This window comes from Ostrea edulis, chromosome 4, assembly GCF_947568905.1.
Source record: "Ostrea edulis chromosome 4, xbOstEdul1.1, whole genome shotgun sequence".
NCBI lineage: Eukaryota > Metazoa > Mollusca > Bivalvia > Ostreida > Ostreidae > Ostrea > Ostrea edulis.
Window position 1 is genome coordinate 1,780,149 of NC_079167.1, and position 17,269 is coordinate 1,797,417.

Here is a 17,269-nt window from a genome sequence, read left to right on the forward strand (position 1 = left end):
TTTACAAGTTTGTATATAATTAAACTATTTTGATTTACTATATCCTGAATTTGCTACACTGAATCTAAATATGGGGATTTATATTTTGATAGGATGTTCCACTGTTTGAGGGTATCATCTCCGACTTGTTCCCAGGAGTGGTATGCCCCAAACCAGATTATGGTTTATTTATGGAAGCCCTCAAAGAAAATACCCGAAAAAGGAAATTACAATGTGTGCCATGGTTCTTAGACAAAATCATTCAGGTAAAGAGTGTTTGAACTTTGGTAGGGTGATGTGAAGTTTAGAGGACCCAGTGTTATTGATCATCCATACTTGAGTTTAAAGTATTTTTGCGATCTTTGTATTGTAGGTGTATGAAATGATCTTGGTGCGTCATGGTCTCATGATTGTGGGAGAGCCCTTGGGTGGCAAAACTAAGGGTTACCAAGTCCTTGCTGAGGCCCTAGGGGATCTACAGGCTGGGGGACTGTATGAGGAGTTTAAAACTGTGTTCCGAATCATCAACCCAAAGTCCATCACTATGGGACAGCTGTATGGATGTTTTGATCCAGTGTCACATGAGTGGACAGATGGTTTGTCTTTTAAGCAATTGTAATCTGAAATATTATGTACGAAGAAATTTTTGCCACAAGTTTATTTTCAATCATTTTCCTGTTATTCTAAGTGTCAGAGCAAATTCAAAACTGGGTGACATAAATTTATGAATTATTTTTAAGTAGTAATAGATGGTTTGGGGCAAATTTTTAATGGGATGAAATTGTTTTTCCTTGCATTTTAGCAAATATAACGTGTGGCAAAAATTTTCTGGTGTATATATAGTTTACTTTAGATTCATTAATTTTCATTGCTTATACTCATATTTCAAATTTATCACCAACAAGAGAAACTGATCTACATTAAAGAATTGCAACTCTCCAGCCACAAAATGAAATCCCCCAGACATTCTTAATTTTCTTGAAGAATGAAAATTTGCCCCTACATAATTAATTGCCTCTAACAGTATGTAATTTTTTCATACCTGGATAGTCTGATGGTTGGAAAGTCAGCACTGTAACTGATATTTTGTTTGACAGGAGTCTACAAAGTCAGCACTGTAACTGATATTTTGTTTGACAGGAGTCTACAAAGTCAGCACTGTAACTGATATTTTGTTTGACAGGAGTTTTGGCCAACACCTTTAGAGAATATGCTAGCAATCCAAACACTGACAGGAAGTGGATTTTGTTTGATGGCCCCGTGGACGCCGTGTGGATTGAAAATATGAACACAGTACTTGATGACAACAAAAAGGTAATGATATATATCAAAGATTTTCACAAAATGATTCAGAGTATTGAAATTTGATGACTGAAGTTTTCTTCAGTTAGTGCTAGCCTCAGCATTGATTGATTTTTTTTCAAGCTCTGTCTAATGAGTGGAGAAATCATCCAGATGAGCAACAAGATGAACCTGATCTTTGAACCAGCTGATCTAGAGCAGGCCTCCCCTGCCACAGTCAGTCGCTGTGGTATGATTTATCTAGAGCCCCATCAGATGGGATGGAGGCCATTCAAAGAGTCGTACATGCAATATGAACTTCCCGAAAAACTGTCGCAGGAGAACCGTGACATGATCAATGATTTGTTTGAGTGGTTGATTGATCCATGTTTGGACTTCATTAGACATAATTGTAAAATGTTTGTCAACACCTCAGAAATGCATCTTGTTCAGTCTTTAATGAGATTGTATACATGCCTCCAGGACGAGATTCGAACAACTCTTGAGCATACCCCAGCAGAGGGAGATGAACCTAATCCTAATGCTCTAACCAATCAACAGGTACTATCTTCACCTTTAAAAGGAAAGCAATCTTTTTTATAGAAACTACAAGTCCAATGATTTCTTTCTTTTACCTGGTCATGAACGTCAGTCCAGTACAAACTTCGATTTCATTATGACCTTTTTTCAAATACGAAATATACATAAAAATCTGCATACATTTTTGTATGAATGGCTATAGAAGTCTTTGTATGAATGGCTATAGAAGTCAAAATGATTTCTCTTTTTGTATATGTATGCTTACAACACTATCAGCTTTTATTTTATTTTTCCAGATCACCCTATGGATGCAAGGAATGTTTTTATTCTCCTTAATCTGGACTGTAGGAGGAACCATGGACGGGGACTCCAGAAAAAAGTTTGATACATACTTCAGGAACATTGTCAGTGGCACAGATCCCAACCACCCTAAACCAAAGAGCTGTAAAATCTCCAAGGTACAAAAATTCATAACATATAAGTGATTGTATTATTAGTTATATGGTTTGTAGATGAGCGAATATGGTTTATACGTGGTCAGTAAATTCCATATGGGGTGAGAGCGAAGCTCGAGCCCCATATGGAATTTATTGACTACGTATAAACCGTATAAGGTCAACTGCAAACCATGGAACAAATATATTTTACCAACTGCCTTTTTCATATAGCATAAATGAGAAATAAAATCTGCTTGATTATGAGCAATCATGTAGGGATGCACTGATCTGAAACAACTAGGACGTCACACACAAGTGACTTAAAAAAAAAAAAAAACTAATTTGCTTGCGTTTGTTACGCCTAGTGTCTGCATTCAGTTTTAATGGTTGGTTCTTTGACCAAAGTTTTCGGCTGTGTTACTGAGCAGTCAGCTACTTTGAAACCAAAGTAAGCATGACAAAGGAAATAACTCGTCTACTAAGCGTGTATATAAAAACTAATGGCTTCCATTGTCGTTGTATGGAATATACATGGTCTTCATGTGATCGATGTAAACCAATGATAATACTACAAATTTGCAGGAGGTAAGATATTGCAAAATATGTTTGTTCAATCTCTAAAAGTCACTTCATTTGTGGGTGACTGTTTTCCCAATAATCCATGATTTAAGCTAGCATTCCACAATCAAAATGTAGTAGTAGGTAGCAATACGTTTAAAATCATGTACAGGTGACTCTCAATGGCTTGAACTTTGTCAAAATTCTTAATCTTTCAATGGGAAATTGTGATTCCAATTTTTTTCTTCTTTATAACTACATAGATTTACTCTTGATCTCTTGAAGTTCTTGATTTTGTTTTATTTCATGGTAGGATGGGACCACAATAGGGGATCAGTTTTACATGCAAATATAGAGGGAAAATCTTTAAAGATCTTCTACTCAAGAAACACTAGGCCAGGAAAGTAGAAATTTACATAAAAGCTTCCTGACATAGTACAGATTCAAGTTTGTTAAATTCATGGCTCCCGGGGGTAGGATGGGGCCACAATAGGGGATCAAAGTTTTACATACAATTATGTAGGGGAAATCATTAAAAATCTTCTTCTGAAGAATTACTGGGCCAGAAATGTTTACATTTACATAGTGCAGATTCAAGTCTGTAAAAATCATGGCCCTAAGGGTAGGTTGGGGCCACAATAGGGATCAAAGTTTTACATGCGAATATATAGGGAAAATCTTTAAATATCGGCCAAGGTGACTCAGGTGAGCAATTTGGCCCATTGGTCTCCTGTTTTTGTTTGTCCTTCAGCTGATGTGAACTCTGTTGAAATATATATTTACATGCAGTAGACACAAGTGCTTTCAATTTTGTGTCAAAATGAAACATACAAGGGAAAAATTCAAAGATAGAAAAATTAAAAACAACTGATCAGAATCATCCCACATATTTCATTACATGTTAGTAAAAGCAAAAACGTACGACAGAATCGTCCCACATATTTCATTACATGTTAGTAAAAGCAAAAAACATACGACTGAAGTAGAACGTTGAAACAAAGGAGGCAATGGGGAAAACAATGTTTTTAAGCACTTCTTTTTAAAAGATTATGCATAAAATTATTATTTAAGTTTGATTTCATAAAACACTTCAGAATGTGTGTTAAATGGTTAAAAAAGAAAATTGAGTTATTCCCCTTTCTCATATGATCAACACAGTAGCTTTCAGTTTAATGCAGTGGTACCTGAGAAACTAAAGGTTAATTTTTTGGGGCCTAAATCTGCAATAATAGATTGATACAACCAAATGGACATGACTTCACGTAATGCATTTGAATTCAGTGTATATAATATGAACTGATGGATCTAATTGATGAAAGATAAAAATCTATTTCACTCGCTTCAATGGTAACCATCAGCATAAAATCATGTGAAAAACAATGAACCTTTATTTGAGTAAATTTGAATGAGTTATATATATTGCATTTCATTGGAAGTTCAGGCCTGAGTTCTGTCAAGTTACCAAGGTCAATACTGTTGTTTTCTTCGATGCTTTGGATATCATGCCCCTATAAAATGGAACATGCACTGGTATGATTTGTACATTTCTGGTAGTACATCCTTAAAGATGCACAAGGCCACACAGAATTTTTAGCTCTTCTGAGCCGAAGGCTCAAAGAACTAATCATATGGCCATATGTCTGGCGTGCGGTGTGCGTCAACTTTTTGGAAAAAGGGCTATATCTCAAGGACCCCTTGGCCAATTGTTGTCAAATTTGTCACAGGGTATCCTTGGCCCAAGGGCTTTCATTTGTACTAAAACTAGGGTTGTGACCCTTTAACAAGGGGAGATAATTAGGAAAATGCAAACAAAAGTAGTGGTTGCTAAAAAAATCTTCTTCTGAAGAACCACTGGGCAAATTATCACCAAACTTATGCATAAAGATGAGGATAGGTTGTAGATAAAAAAAAATTCAAGGCATCATCCTGGGGCAAAGGGTGTGGTCTCAAGGTCACTTCAAAGTTGACCTTAAATTTTGTTTTGTTAAAACTTTGATATTTTGCTTAGTATAAGGACTAGGATCATCAAATTTTGTCAGTTGATGCATCTTAGGACCTAATATCATGTTGTCTCAAAAGTAGGTCATAGTGACCTACTTTTTGAATTTCGCAGGTAATTATTATTAAATGGATTTTGGTGCATATCTTGGACACTTTTGAGCGTATGATCATCAAAACTTGTCAATTGATGGATCATGGGACCTTGAAGTGCGTCATGTGAAAAGTATGTCACCATGACCTACTTTCTGAATTTTATGGATAATCATTTATGAATACATTTTAGGTTGTTATTTCAGATACCGAGAGGTTTAGAATCATCAAACCTTGTAAGTTGATGCATCTAGAGGCCTCAAAACATATTTATTAAAAAAAGTAGGTCACAGTGATCTACTTTTTTAATTTTGCAGACATTCAAATTTCACACTTTCAATTTTAGATGCATATTTTGGACACTATGAAAGCTAGGATCATCAAACTTTGTCAGTTGATGCATCTTGAGTCTTCATAGTTTGTTGACCAAAAAGTAGGTCATCGTGACCTACTTTTGGAATTTGACGGCTATATTTTAATATTTCAGATACTATTTGACTTACAATTATCAAACTCTTTCAGTTGATGCATGTTGAGTCTTCAGAGTGTATTGACTGAAAAGTAGGTCACTGTGACCTATTTTTGGATTTTGATGGCTATATTTGAATATTTCAGATACTATTTGACTTACAATATCAAACTTTGTCAGTTGATGGGTCTTGAGTCTTCAGAGTGTGTCGACCAAAAAGTAGGTCACTGTGACCTACTTTTGGAATTTGACATTTATATCTGAATATTTCAGATACTATTTGACATCAATTATCAAACTTTGTCAGTTGATGCATCTTGAGTCTTTGGAGTGTGTCGACCAAAAAGTAGGTCACTGTGGCCTTCTTTTGGAATTTGACGGCTATATTTGAATACTGTTTGACTTGTCAGTTGATGCATCTTGAGTCTTCAGTGTGTTGACCAAAAGTAGGTCACCGTGACCTACTTTTGGACAGTTACATTTAAATCTTCAGGTACTATTTGACTTAACATCATCAAACTTTGTTAATTGATGAATCTTGGTTAGTGAGAATTTTTGCCTGTTCTACAATGTATCTGGAGAGTGATTCTAGGCCCATGGGCCTCTTGTTCTCCCAGATCTGGAAATTAATCGCTTGCTACTCTACCTAATCCCAGTTCCTGACTTTCTCATTCTGTAATGATATACAAAGTTTTGATTAATTATTTTCTGGTTTTCAGAGTAACATGATTCCAGAGAGAGCCACCATATTTGATTTTTGCTTTGAGAAAAAAGCTAGTGGTAATTGGTGTGACTGGATGGATACCATTGATAAATCTACATTGACCATTCCCACTACAGCTAAGGTAAATTACAGAATAGAACATTCCTGCTACAGCTAAGGTAAATTACAGAATAGAACATTCCCGCTACAGCTAAGGTAAATTACAGAATAGAACATTCCTGCTACAGCTAAGGTAAATTACAGAATAGAACATTCCCGCTACAGCTAAGGTAAATTACAGAATAGAACATTCCTGCTACAGCTAAGGTAAATTACAGAATAGAACATTCCTGCTACAGCTAAGGTAAATTACAGAATAGAACATTCCCGCTACAGCTAAGGTAAATTACAGAATAGAAAGAATTCTTTTAAAAACATTCAGAGAACAACATTCTTTGGAGAGTATAGACATGCAAGACATGCAATGTTATTGTTGATTGAAATGCATTGGTGCTAACACGTACTGTAAATCTATAAAATCCTGCCTCATTTTGTTTGTTTTCTGATGATCTCTATTGTGCTCTTTCATATTTTTTGTTTTGGAATTCATAAAATTAATGTAACAAAAAACAAAGTTTTCCCCTTAATTAATAGAGCAAGAAAACTCTAGGATTTTGAAAAAAAATCATGCATATTGTAGCTTTATCAAGATATTAGAGATTGTCTTATTAAACTCTTTCTACCTATTTTAGGTCAGTGACCTGATTATTCAGACAGCTGAGACTGCTCGCCAGATCTACTTCCTGAGTACTTACCTAACACATGAACAACCCATGATTTTTGTTGGTCCCACTGGTACAGGAAAGTCAGCAATCACAAACAACTACCTGCTGACACTTCCCAAAGATGTGTACGTAATAACGAAACACTTATAAGCATATACTGTTGAACGATTTGTTGGTGCTATAATTTACAAATCTTATAAGCATACTGTTGAACGATTTGGTAGTGCTATAAGTTACAAATCTTATAAGCATACTGTTGAATGATAATAATTTACGAATTTTGGATGCTGACATATATTTGCAACAACTAATATTTGCAACATAGCCGTTACATACACCTTATGCATAAACATAATGACTTCTTTGCAGTGACAATTGTGTACAAGAAAATTAAGCTCACATAGGTTTACAGTGTTTTGTTTGGGTAGATTTTGATAGTGCATTTAATCACATATAAATTTTCAGAACATGCATTTTATGTGATATGTATTATATTGTAGATACATCCCTAACTGCATAAACTTCTCTGCCCGAACATCAGCCAACCAGACACAAGGCATTATCATGTCCAAGCTGGACAGGTAAAGGCAGATTGTTATTTCAAAGGGGCATATGGTGGGTTATGGAATTCAAATAAGCATAAGCCATATTTTGAGTGTGCCTAGAGAGAGTATTAAAAGTTTGTTTGAGAAGCTTTTAGTTTAAATTGCATCTATTCTCATTGAGAATACTATCCAAATATTGACATACAAAACTTCATTCTCTGAACAGGAGGAGAAAGGGGGTGTATGGTCCTCCTATGGGAAAGAAATCTGTGGTGTTTGTGGATGATCTGAACATGCCAGGCAAAGAGAAGTACGGAGCACAGCCACCCATAGAGCTGTTGAGACAGTGGATAGATCACCACCACTGGTATGATCCAAAGGACACCACCAAACTCTTCCTCACTGATGTTGTAAGTGGTGCATTTACATGTGATATATACATGTATATACAATAGATGAATGGAGTTAATACTCTGGTTTTTGAAAATTATTTTTACAGTGCATAGAACTAATGAATTTTGGTAATACTGCAAGCCAATGAACTTTTATACATGTGTGAGAAATTTTCACAAGAACCTGTTCATTGCAAATATTGCTCAGTGCAAAACAGTCTTTTAACGTCTTTTTTATGTCTTTTTTATTTTATTGTGTTCAAATGAAGGATTGGGATGAAATTTGGATTTGCTGGGTTTTAATTAAAAATTATTGTATAGAGGCACATTTTCTGTACTTTCAGCTCTTTGTGTCGGCAATGGGACCCCCTGGAGGAGGAAGAAATGACATCACAAGTCGCTTTACTCGTCACCTGAACATGATCTCAATTGATGAGTTCGATGATGCCACACTGACTCGAATTTTCACCAACATTACAGACTGGCATTTTGGCAAGGGATTTGAGGGCTCCTTTGTGAGGAATGGAAAGGTAAATTGCAAGGAACTTATATATTTTTATTCATTGAAGACTGTAGATACCATAATAAAAGAAATTATTTTGTTGACATAAAAATGAAGCTTTGACTTGCTGCTCATTAATGTGTCAGGAACAAAGTTAAGAGGTTCGTATAATTATGTATGTGCTACAATGTACATCGGTTACAAACTTAATTGTCTGTTGCAGCTTCTAGTGGCAGCCACCATGGCAGTGTATAAAGATGCAGTGACAAACTTTTTACCAACTCCCTCCAAAAGTCACTATGTGTTCAACTTAAGAGACTTTGCACGTGTAATTCGTGGAGTTCTGTTAGTGCCCCATGAGAAAATGTCGGAGATAGATAAGTTACACAGACTTTGGGTACATGAGGTCTACAGGGTTTTCTATGATCGTCTCATTGATAAACAGGACAGGTGAGACCATAGTTTCTGTTAGCTTGTGTAAAAACAACTTCATAAACCATTTTGCAAAACAAGTATTTTTAGTATAAGATAAGATAAGATAAGTTTATTCCAATTTTGGGCCCAGAGGGCATAACAGTAAGACAGTTTATAAAGAAGGAGATTCAAAAAAGAAAGAAAGTTTACAACATTAACTACAGGTTACATAGACTGCAAACTGCATGTGGATGCAGCATGTTGGGGAAACAAGTACACACATATATGAATTGCTAATCATGTGTATACACAAGTAAATGGACAGTATCAGTATTATACCAACATATGAATAATAAACTATAATGATTTTTGCAGTTTTAAAGCATCACTTCTTTTTCTGAAAGTTTGTACTAAATATTCACTCAATTTGACAATTACTGGTTTGTCTTCATTAATCATCAACCAAGTAAATTTGTCCTTATTTGTTAGATAGATAAAATTTTTGTTGAGCTTGTATATACCATTAAAAAACATATTTCTCTCTTCAACATAGAATGGACAATCAGTAAGGAACATTTATAAACATTTTATTGTTATACATGTATATGTACAATCATTTACCATAAATTTCTAAGTATTTTAAGCAGTGTTTGTAATATTGATGAAATATGTATTTGAGAAGTTATGGATACATGTTCCAATTTCCCAGTTACATGAAAATTGTTTTGTATGGATTATCATGTGTATTTTTCCTTTCAGAGAAACCTTTTTCCACATTGTGAAGGAGCAGTGTTCTAACCATTTTAAGGCCAACATAGATAAGATATTGGGTCACCTGTCCAAAAGTGGGACAGTTGTTGATGACAATATTCGTAGTTTGTTCTTTGGAGATTACATGCAGGTAGAAGGAGGCAAGGCTTATGATGAAGTGACTGACCTCAAAGAACTGACTGCTGCAATGGAAAAGTAGGTTTAGATTTTAAGTTCAAGCATGAATTATTATTACACTTTTCACAGAATCAAAAAGTTTTGTAATGTCAAATCCTTCATTTTGAGACAGTGTTGTTGCATTTTTGTTGTGCATTCATGATGGATGTTCATTTCTCAAGCATGAAAACCAGAATAGAATTGTTTATCAACACTTTTTATGTTTCACTGACACGCCCCATTGTTTTGTTTGCACAGTTACTTGGATGAGTACAATTTGATCAGTAAGGCTCCCATGAAACTTGTTATGTTCAAGTTTGCCATTGAACATATTTCTCGAGTCAGTCGTGTTCTACTGCAAGATAATGGACATTGTTTGCTTGTTGGTAAGTGTGTGCTTATACAAGAAATGTTCTATTTAAGCTTCCAATTCCACTGTGTAGACTTCTATATTGATATTGTTGTCTTTCTAATTGCATTTAGATTTTAAAACAAATAAATCAGTGAATCATATGTGATTGAACAGTTATTTTCATCACTATAAATTGTATTTGTACTGTATACATGTATGAGAATGATACATGTATATAAAAATTAATCAGTGTCTCAGAAGTTGAAATTAATTGATATGGCTCTTGAATCTAAGGTATTGGAGGCAGTGGAAGACAGAGTGCTGCCAAGTTGGCAACTTTTATGTCAGATTACGATTTGTTCCAAATTGAAATCACTAAAAATTACACAGCAAATGAGTGGAGAGAGGACCTGAAAAGGGTAACATTGCTTTTGAAAATTTCATAATTTAGTGATATGAAATAATGTCATGATTAATAGCAACAGTCAATTATGGAATAACTAAGACGATAAGATATTCATATTCATAGAAGTTGAAGAATCATTCCAAAAGAAATCCAATTCAATTCTTTCTGGTATGACCTACAATATTGTATGTTTGTTGGAATTTCAGCTGCTCATGAAGGCTGGCAGTGAAGGGAAGCCTATTGTTTTCCTGTTTGCCGACACACAGATTAAGTCTGAATCCTTTATGGAGGACATAAGTATGGTTCTAAATACTGGAGATGTACCTAACTTGTTTGCTGCTGATGAGAAAGCAGAGCTCATAGAAAAAATGCAGACTATTGCTCGGAATGAGGTACGTAACCTACACTTTTATTGTAACAATTTTGTTTGATTTCAAGTGGTTTGTTCTTTGCATTCCAGTGTTTGGAAGTGTTTTGGGATTTTGTACCATAATGTCAACTAATAAGAGTGCAGTGTGTGTGAATTACTAAAAAAAAACACATAACAGTCAGTTCTGTTAATGATAGAGATATTGACACCAAAGCAAAAGTGATAAATAAAATACCAAAAATAGAAAAAATTATAAAAAAAAAAAAAAAAAAAAAAGGTTAAAGAGGTTTGAAGCTGAGTTTTGTAGTATTGTTAGTTTCTTTGGAATTATACATTGAAGGGAAATTATGAAAATGGTAATGCTTGTTATTGAGCTATAGTGTATTAAACTTCAGCATTTTGTACTTACGTGTAGAATTTACTTTGGATTTATTCATGTATATACTAGAACAAGTTTTGTCTGCTGGTGTCAACACAATCAGATCAAGCAACATAAATCAATAATTACATCAAATAGATACATACTCATGTCCTCTAACAATACTGATGTCAAAAAGAAAATGCTAGTGGATGGAAATAAATAATGATCTTTTTGCATTTAAAATACAGAAAAATTCATCATCTAGTATTTCAAAGTTTAAAATAACATAATAGACATAATGTCAGTTTTTGAAATTGTATGTATAAAGTTACATGTTGTTTTCTTAAAATTTAAGGTAGTACCAAACACCTGTAGATCTTCTTAAATTCATTGATATGATAATGAAATCTTCATAATATTAATATTCAGTGATGTTCTGAACAAACACCTGTAGAATCAGTTTTCATCAATATCTTCTTAAATTCATTGATATGATAATGAAATCTTCATAATATTAATATTCAGTGATGTTCTGAACAAACACCTGTAGAATCAGTTTTCATCAATATCTTCTTAAATTCATTGATATGATAATGAAATCTTCATATTATTAATATTCAGTGATGTTCTGAACAAACACCTGTAGAATCAGTTTTCATCAATATCTTCTTAAATTCATTGATATGATAATGAAATCTTCATAATATTAATATTCAGTGATGTTCTGAACAAACACCTGTAGAATCAGTTTTCATCAATATCTTCTTAAATTCATTGATATGATAATGAAATCTTCATAATATTAATATTCAGTGATGTTCTGAACAAACACCTGTAGAATCAGTTTTCATCAATATCTTCTTAAATTCATTGATATGATAATGAAATCTTCATAATATTAATATTCAGTGATGTTCTGAACAAACACCTGTAGAATCAGTTTTCATCAATATCTTCTTAAATTCATTGATATGATAATGAAATCTTCATAATATTAATATTCAGTGATGTTCTGAACAAACTGATACAATCCATGACATGTGTTTGGCATATCTTTAAAGATATGGGAAACATCCAATATATTGGAGGTGTGGGAGTCTAAATCTTTTATGCATTTATTTCATCTTTGGGAGATTTAACTATCTCTTATTAAGTAATGCATAACTTTTGTTATGCAGCTTTTAGAGACCTGATATATGGACACATGTATAAGCTGTCCTTTGTCTTAAAACATAATGAAGGTCAAGGTCATGTCTTAAAGTTAAAGGTCAAATAAGAGGATGTAATTTGTGGAATGGGTAATTTTTTTCTTTATAAAAATTTCTAAATGGTCTGAAATATCTGAAATCTTTGGTTTGATTTTTTGTATTTTAAAATCTATCAATTTCTGGATCATTTTTTTCATTATGTAAACTTTTTTCAAAATTCGAATCATACATTTCCTTTTTAGAGATCTTTTAAAATATCTAGCATTTTTATGTTTAAAATTTGCTATTGACAAGCCATGTATGTTATAATGTACATTGTGGTGTACACAAATATCAGTTATGATATATTTTGTTGAGATTTAGGTCAGCTTTATAAATTGTATTATTATTTTTTGTAAAATCCCTGCAGACAATTTTCACACAGGGCACATTCTTATCATGAATGCTTTATTTCACCCTCTTCTAACTGGGGTCTGAAACCCTCTAATTCAAAAAAAATAAATTGGAGGAAAAAAATTTGGGTATCTATTTGGCACTACCTTAAATTGAATGGATTATAGATGAATTTTTTTAATTATTGTCCAAAAAACAAAATTTTCATACAAAATTTTGAGTAAATTGATATAGATGTTTTTAAGAATTGGTGTCCTATTTGGAAAAATAAATCAACCAAATTATTTGATTTAGTTCCAAGTCTCTGCTATTTGTATCATGAATTACAAATTTTAAATACCTGTCTAGGGGTATAGATAGGTGAAACAGAAATGGTGAAATTGTGCAGATTTAGAGCTTTATGAGGAAATACTGTAAACGTATTATATTTGGCGTGTACGATATTTGGCGGAAATCGTTTTTTGAACAAGTTAGCGTAGATTTGATTTAGCGCATTCCTGAATTACTTTAAACATCTAGATTTACGGATGGCATTTAGCAATGTACTTGATTTAGCGGAAGCTGCGTTCCGCCAAAGGCGCTAAATAGAATACACAGCCAAATGTAATACATTTACAGTAATCTTATGCAGTTATGGTCAAAAGCTAAAGAGCTAACTTCCTTAAAGGAAAAATTATTATGCATGTTTGTGAAGAGTATGTATAATGTAAATGTAATTCTTTAGTTTTGTTAACAATACTTTGTATATTCTTATAATTTTATTGCATGATGAACTTTGGTTTACTTTAATGTGTTATAAATGAGTTGCAATCGATGTGAAATTATTTAAATGCTGTAGTTTGAACATGTAGCTACATGTATGAGTTGGAATTTTGCTTTATATGGTTTGCTTTTATTATATACAGGAAAAGATAACGGTAAGGTTACCATAGTAACCAAACAATATCACTGTAATTTAGCTAGTTCATTGTATATATTTTCATTTATATTCTATGTACCGTACTCTAACTACAATAATTTGCATGAAATAGAAGTGAATTACATGTATATATGCATGTATGCCATTTTTCTATTGATCTGCTTTTCATTATTCTCTTTCCACATCTTTTTACAATTTTGATTGAATTATACCCACTGTAATAGATTTAAAATTTCAACAAACATACACTTTAAACTTTGTGTTGCCTGTACAGTGTATATGACAGACACATAGGATCACTTTATCAGGTGCCTGTACAGTGTATATGACAGACACATAGGGTCACTTTATCAGGTGCCTGTACAGTGTATATGACAGACACAGGGTCACTTTATCGGGTGTCTGTACAGTGTATATGACAGACACATAGGGTCACTTTATCAGGTGCCTGTACAGTGTATATGACAGACACATAGGGTCACTTTATCAGGTGCCTGTACAGTGTATATGACAGACACATAGGGTCACTTTATCAGGTGCCTGTACAGTGTATATGACAGACACAGGGTCACTTTATCGGGTGTCTGTACAGTGTATATGACAGACACATAGGGTCACTTTATCAGGTGCCTGTACAGTGTATATGACAGACACATAGGGTCACTTTATCAGGTGTCTGTACAGTGTATATGACAGACACATAGGGTCACTTTATCAGGTGTCTGTACAGTGTATATGACAGACACATAGGGTCACTTTATCAGGTGCCTGTACAGTGTATATGACAGACACATAGGGTCACTTTATCAGGTGTCTGTACAGTGTATATGACAGACACATAGGGTCACTTTATCAGGTGTCTGTACAGTGTATATGACAGACACAGGGTCACTTTATCAGGTGTCTGTCAGGTAACACATAGCTACTCTTTCACACAAATGGCTTAAGCACTTTTTATATCACATAACCTGTCCATGAAACTTGATAGGAATATTTTTAAAACACAGGGAGATACAATACCCGACAAAGATCTAGGTTACACATTTAGTTAAAGTTTGTTTTAACTAACTAATAAAGGTCAAGGTTACACATTTAGTTAAAGTTTGTTTTAACTAACTGACAAAGGTCAAGGTTACACATTTAGTTAAAGTCTGTTTTAACTAACAGACAAAGGTCAAGGTTACACATTAAGTTAAAATTTGTTTTAACTGACTGACAAAGGTCAAGGTTACACATTTAGTTAAAGTTTGTTTTAACTAACTGACAAAGGTCAAGGTTACACATTTAGTTAAAGTTTGTTTTAACTAACTGCAAAGGTCAAGGTTACACATTTAGTTAAAGTCTGTTTTAACTAACAGACAAAGATCAAGGTTACACATTAAGTTAAAATTTGTTTTAACTGACTGACAAAGGTCAAGGTTACACATTTAGTTAAAGTTTGTTTTAACTAACTGACAAAGGTCAAGGTTACACATTTAGTTAAAGTCTGTTTTAACTAACAGACAAAGGTCAAGGTTACACATTAAGTTAAAATTTGTTTTAACTGACTGACAAAGGTCAAGGTTACACATTTAGTTAAAGTTTCTTTTAACTAACTGACAAAGGTCAAGGTTACACATTTAGTTAAAATTTGTTTTAACTGACAAAGGTCAAGGTTACACATTTAGTTAAAGTTTGTTTTAACTAACTGACAAAGGTCAAGGTTACATATTTAGTTAAAGTCTGTTTTAACTAACTGACAAAGGTCAAGGTTACATATTTAGTTACAGTCTGTTTTTGGTGACACATGTTCCCTGATGGCTTTAGTGTCAGTTTGTAAATACATGTTTTAGTAATATTGTTCATTGTGCAAATTTTCCTCCATAGCTAGACAATAGAACTTTATTCTCTAGATACTTGCTCAAACTGGTGTTGGTCAAAATATAATTTTTGGGGGACAGTTTACATGTACATTTTTTGTACTATTAAAAAGCGTTACTAAGGTGTGTATATTTGATATTGCTAAGTACCAGCAGTTCTTGAATTGTAAAATCCCAGTATGAGCAATTGATGAAATAGTATGACCTAGATGAGTAAGTTCTTGATTGTCACATTGGCATTACATGCACAAGTAACTGCATGCTTTGAATGTATATGGCAACATAAATGTACCAATTGCACACTTCAGTCATTATGATATTTTAATTCAAATTCGTCAGTGGCTTAGAAATGCTAAATATTAAATTAAATGAATATCTAAAATGTAATCCAGGGTAAGAAAATGGATGCCACACCTTTGGCCATGTACAACTACTTCATTGATAGAGTGAAACAGAATCTGCATATAGTTCTGGCCATGTCTCCTATTGGTGATGCTTTCCGAAACAGATTGCGTATGTTCCCTTCTCTCATCAACTGCTGTACTATCGACTGGTTCCAGGTAAGTCCTCATGTTGTCCTTCATGATGCAATGAGAAAGGATGGGTGATTTTTAAAATTCAGTGTATAATGAGCTGACTACCACTGAATTTCTTCCTCAAATGAAGTTTTCTTTCCAAAACAATTGATCAGCAAGTCCATACAGTGTAATTTGAGAGATGCGAGTTTTAAAGTAGTGATAACTTTCAATTCTGTAGAGTTGGCCCTCTGATGCTTTGGAGATGGTAGCCAATAAATTCTTGGAAGAAGTTGAACTGGAAGACAATATCCGTAAGCAGAGTGTATCCATGTGTAAACATTTCCATGAAAGTGTTCAGGAGCTCTCCATAGGGTAAGTACTTGTGGCTATGCTAGTCACTGCTGATTTTTAGCTCACCTGAGACTACAGTTTTATATGCAAATATATATGGAAAGTCTTCTGATATGGACCAAGGTGACTCAGGTGAGCGATGTGGCCCATGGGCCTCTTGTTATTGAGACAGGATAGGACTGATACATTGCTTTTCTATTAATGTTATTGAGATTGAGTGATCATTATGAGCTGGAATGAAGTTGTGTTTTGAAAAAGTCAAGTACTGATATATGAAATGAAATTAACAAAATACAATATGCTTATTAATACAGGTTCTTTGAGAGGTTAAGAAGACATAATTATGTAACTCCAACATCATATTTGGAGCTTATTATGACATTCAAGTCTCTGCTGGGTGTGAAACGAGAAGAGATCCTGACCCTCAGGAACCGATATCTGACTGGTCTAGAGAAGCTAGAGTTCGCAGCGTCTCAGGTGTCAATCATGCAGGAGGAACTCCAAGCTCTGCAGCCTGAGCTGATCAAAACCTCTGCTGAAACTGAGAAACTCATGATAAAGATTGAACAGGATACAGTGGAAGTGGAGGCCAAGAAGGAGGTGGTGGCGGCTGATGAGGCAGTGGCAAACGAGGCTGCTGCAGCAGCCCAAGCTATCAAGGATGACTGCGAGAGTGACCTGGCTGAAGCCATTCCAGCGCTAGAGGCTGCTATTCAGGCCTTGAATACACTGAAGCCTGCTGATATCACTCTGGTCAAATCTATGAAGGTTGGTTTTATAGTCCATGTTTGTTAATCAATTAAAAATCAACAAGCACTAGCTTTAATTTGAATTTGATACAAACATATGCATAGTAAATAGTTTTAAACAATGCACTGCCAATATTTGCCTCTGATCAACCATAAAACC

General features: G+C 34.0%; 1 protein-coding gene across 5 annotated transcripts in view; it reads left to right on the forward strand.

The window, feature by feature from the left end:
- Positions 1–17,269, forward strand: part of LOC125670482 (dynein axonemal heavy chain 3-like) — a 63,465-nt gene that overhangs the window by 18,834 nt on the left and 27,362 nt on the right. For 3 of the 5 annotated variants that reach the window (XM_056161581.1, XM_056161582.1, XM_056161584.1), the window contains exons 32-50: positions 93–245; positions 353–575; positions 1,163–1,293; positions 1,405–1,821; positions 2,097–2,258; positions 6,075–6,200; positions 6,811–6,968; positions 7,344–7,424; positions 7,615–7,798; positions 8,125–8,310; positions 8,506–8,732; positions 9,456–9,662; positions 9,882–10,009; positions 10,270–10,394; positions 10,588–10,773; positions 13,619–13,630; positions 15,884–16,051; positions 16,248–16,381; positions 16,675–17,128. In XM_056161581.1, coding sequence (XP_056017556.1) covers positions 93–245; positions 353–575; positions 1,163–1,293; positions 1,405–1,821; positions 2,097–2,258; positions 6,075–6,200; positions 6,811–6,968; positions 7,344–7,424; positions 7,615–7,798; positions 8,125–8,310; positions 8,506–8,732; positions 9,456–9,662; positions 9,882–10,009; positions 10,270–10,394; positions 10,588–10,773; positions 13,619–13,630; positions 15,884–16,051; positions 16,248–16,381; positions 16,675–17,128 — 3,462 coding nt within the window. The remainder of the gene's footprint in view (positions 1–92; positions 246–352; positions 576–1,162; positions 1,294–1,404; positions 1,822–2,096; positions 2,259–6,074; positions 6,201–6,810; positions 6,969–7,343; positions 7,425–7,614; positions 7,799–8,124; positions 8,311–8,505; positions 8,733–9,455; positions 9,663–9,881; positions 10,010–10,269; positions 10,395–10,587; positions 10,774–13,618; positions 13,631–15,883; positions 16,052–16,247; positions 16,382–16,674; positions 17,129–17,269) is intronic. The other 2 variants (XM_056161583.1, XM_056161585.1) reach the window with 1 other exon arrangement.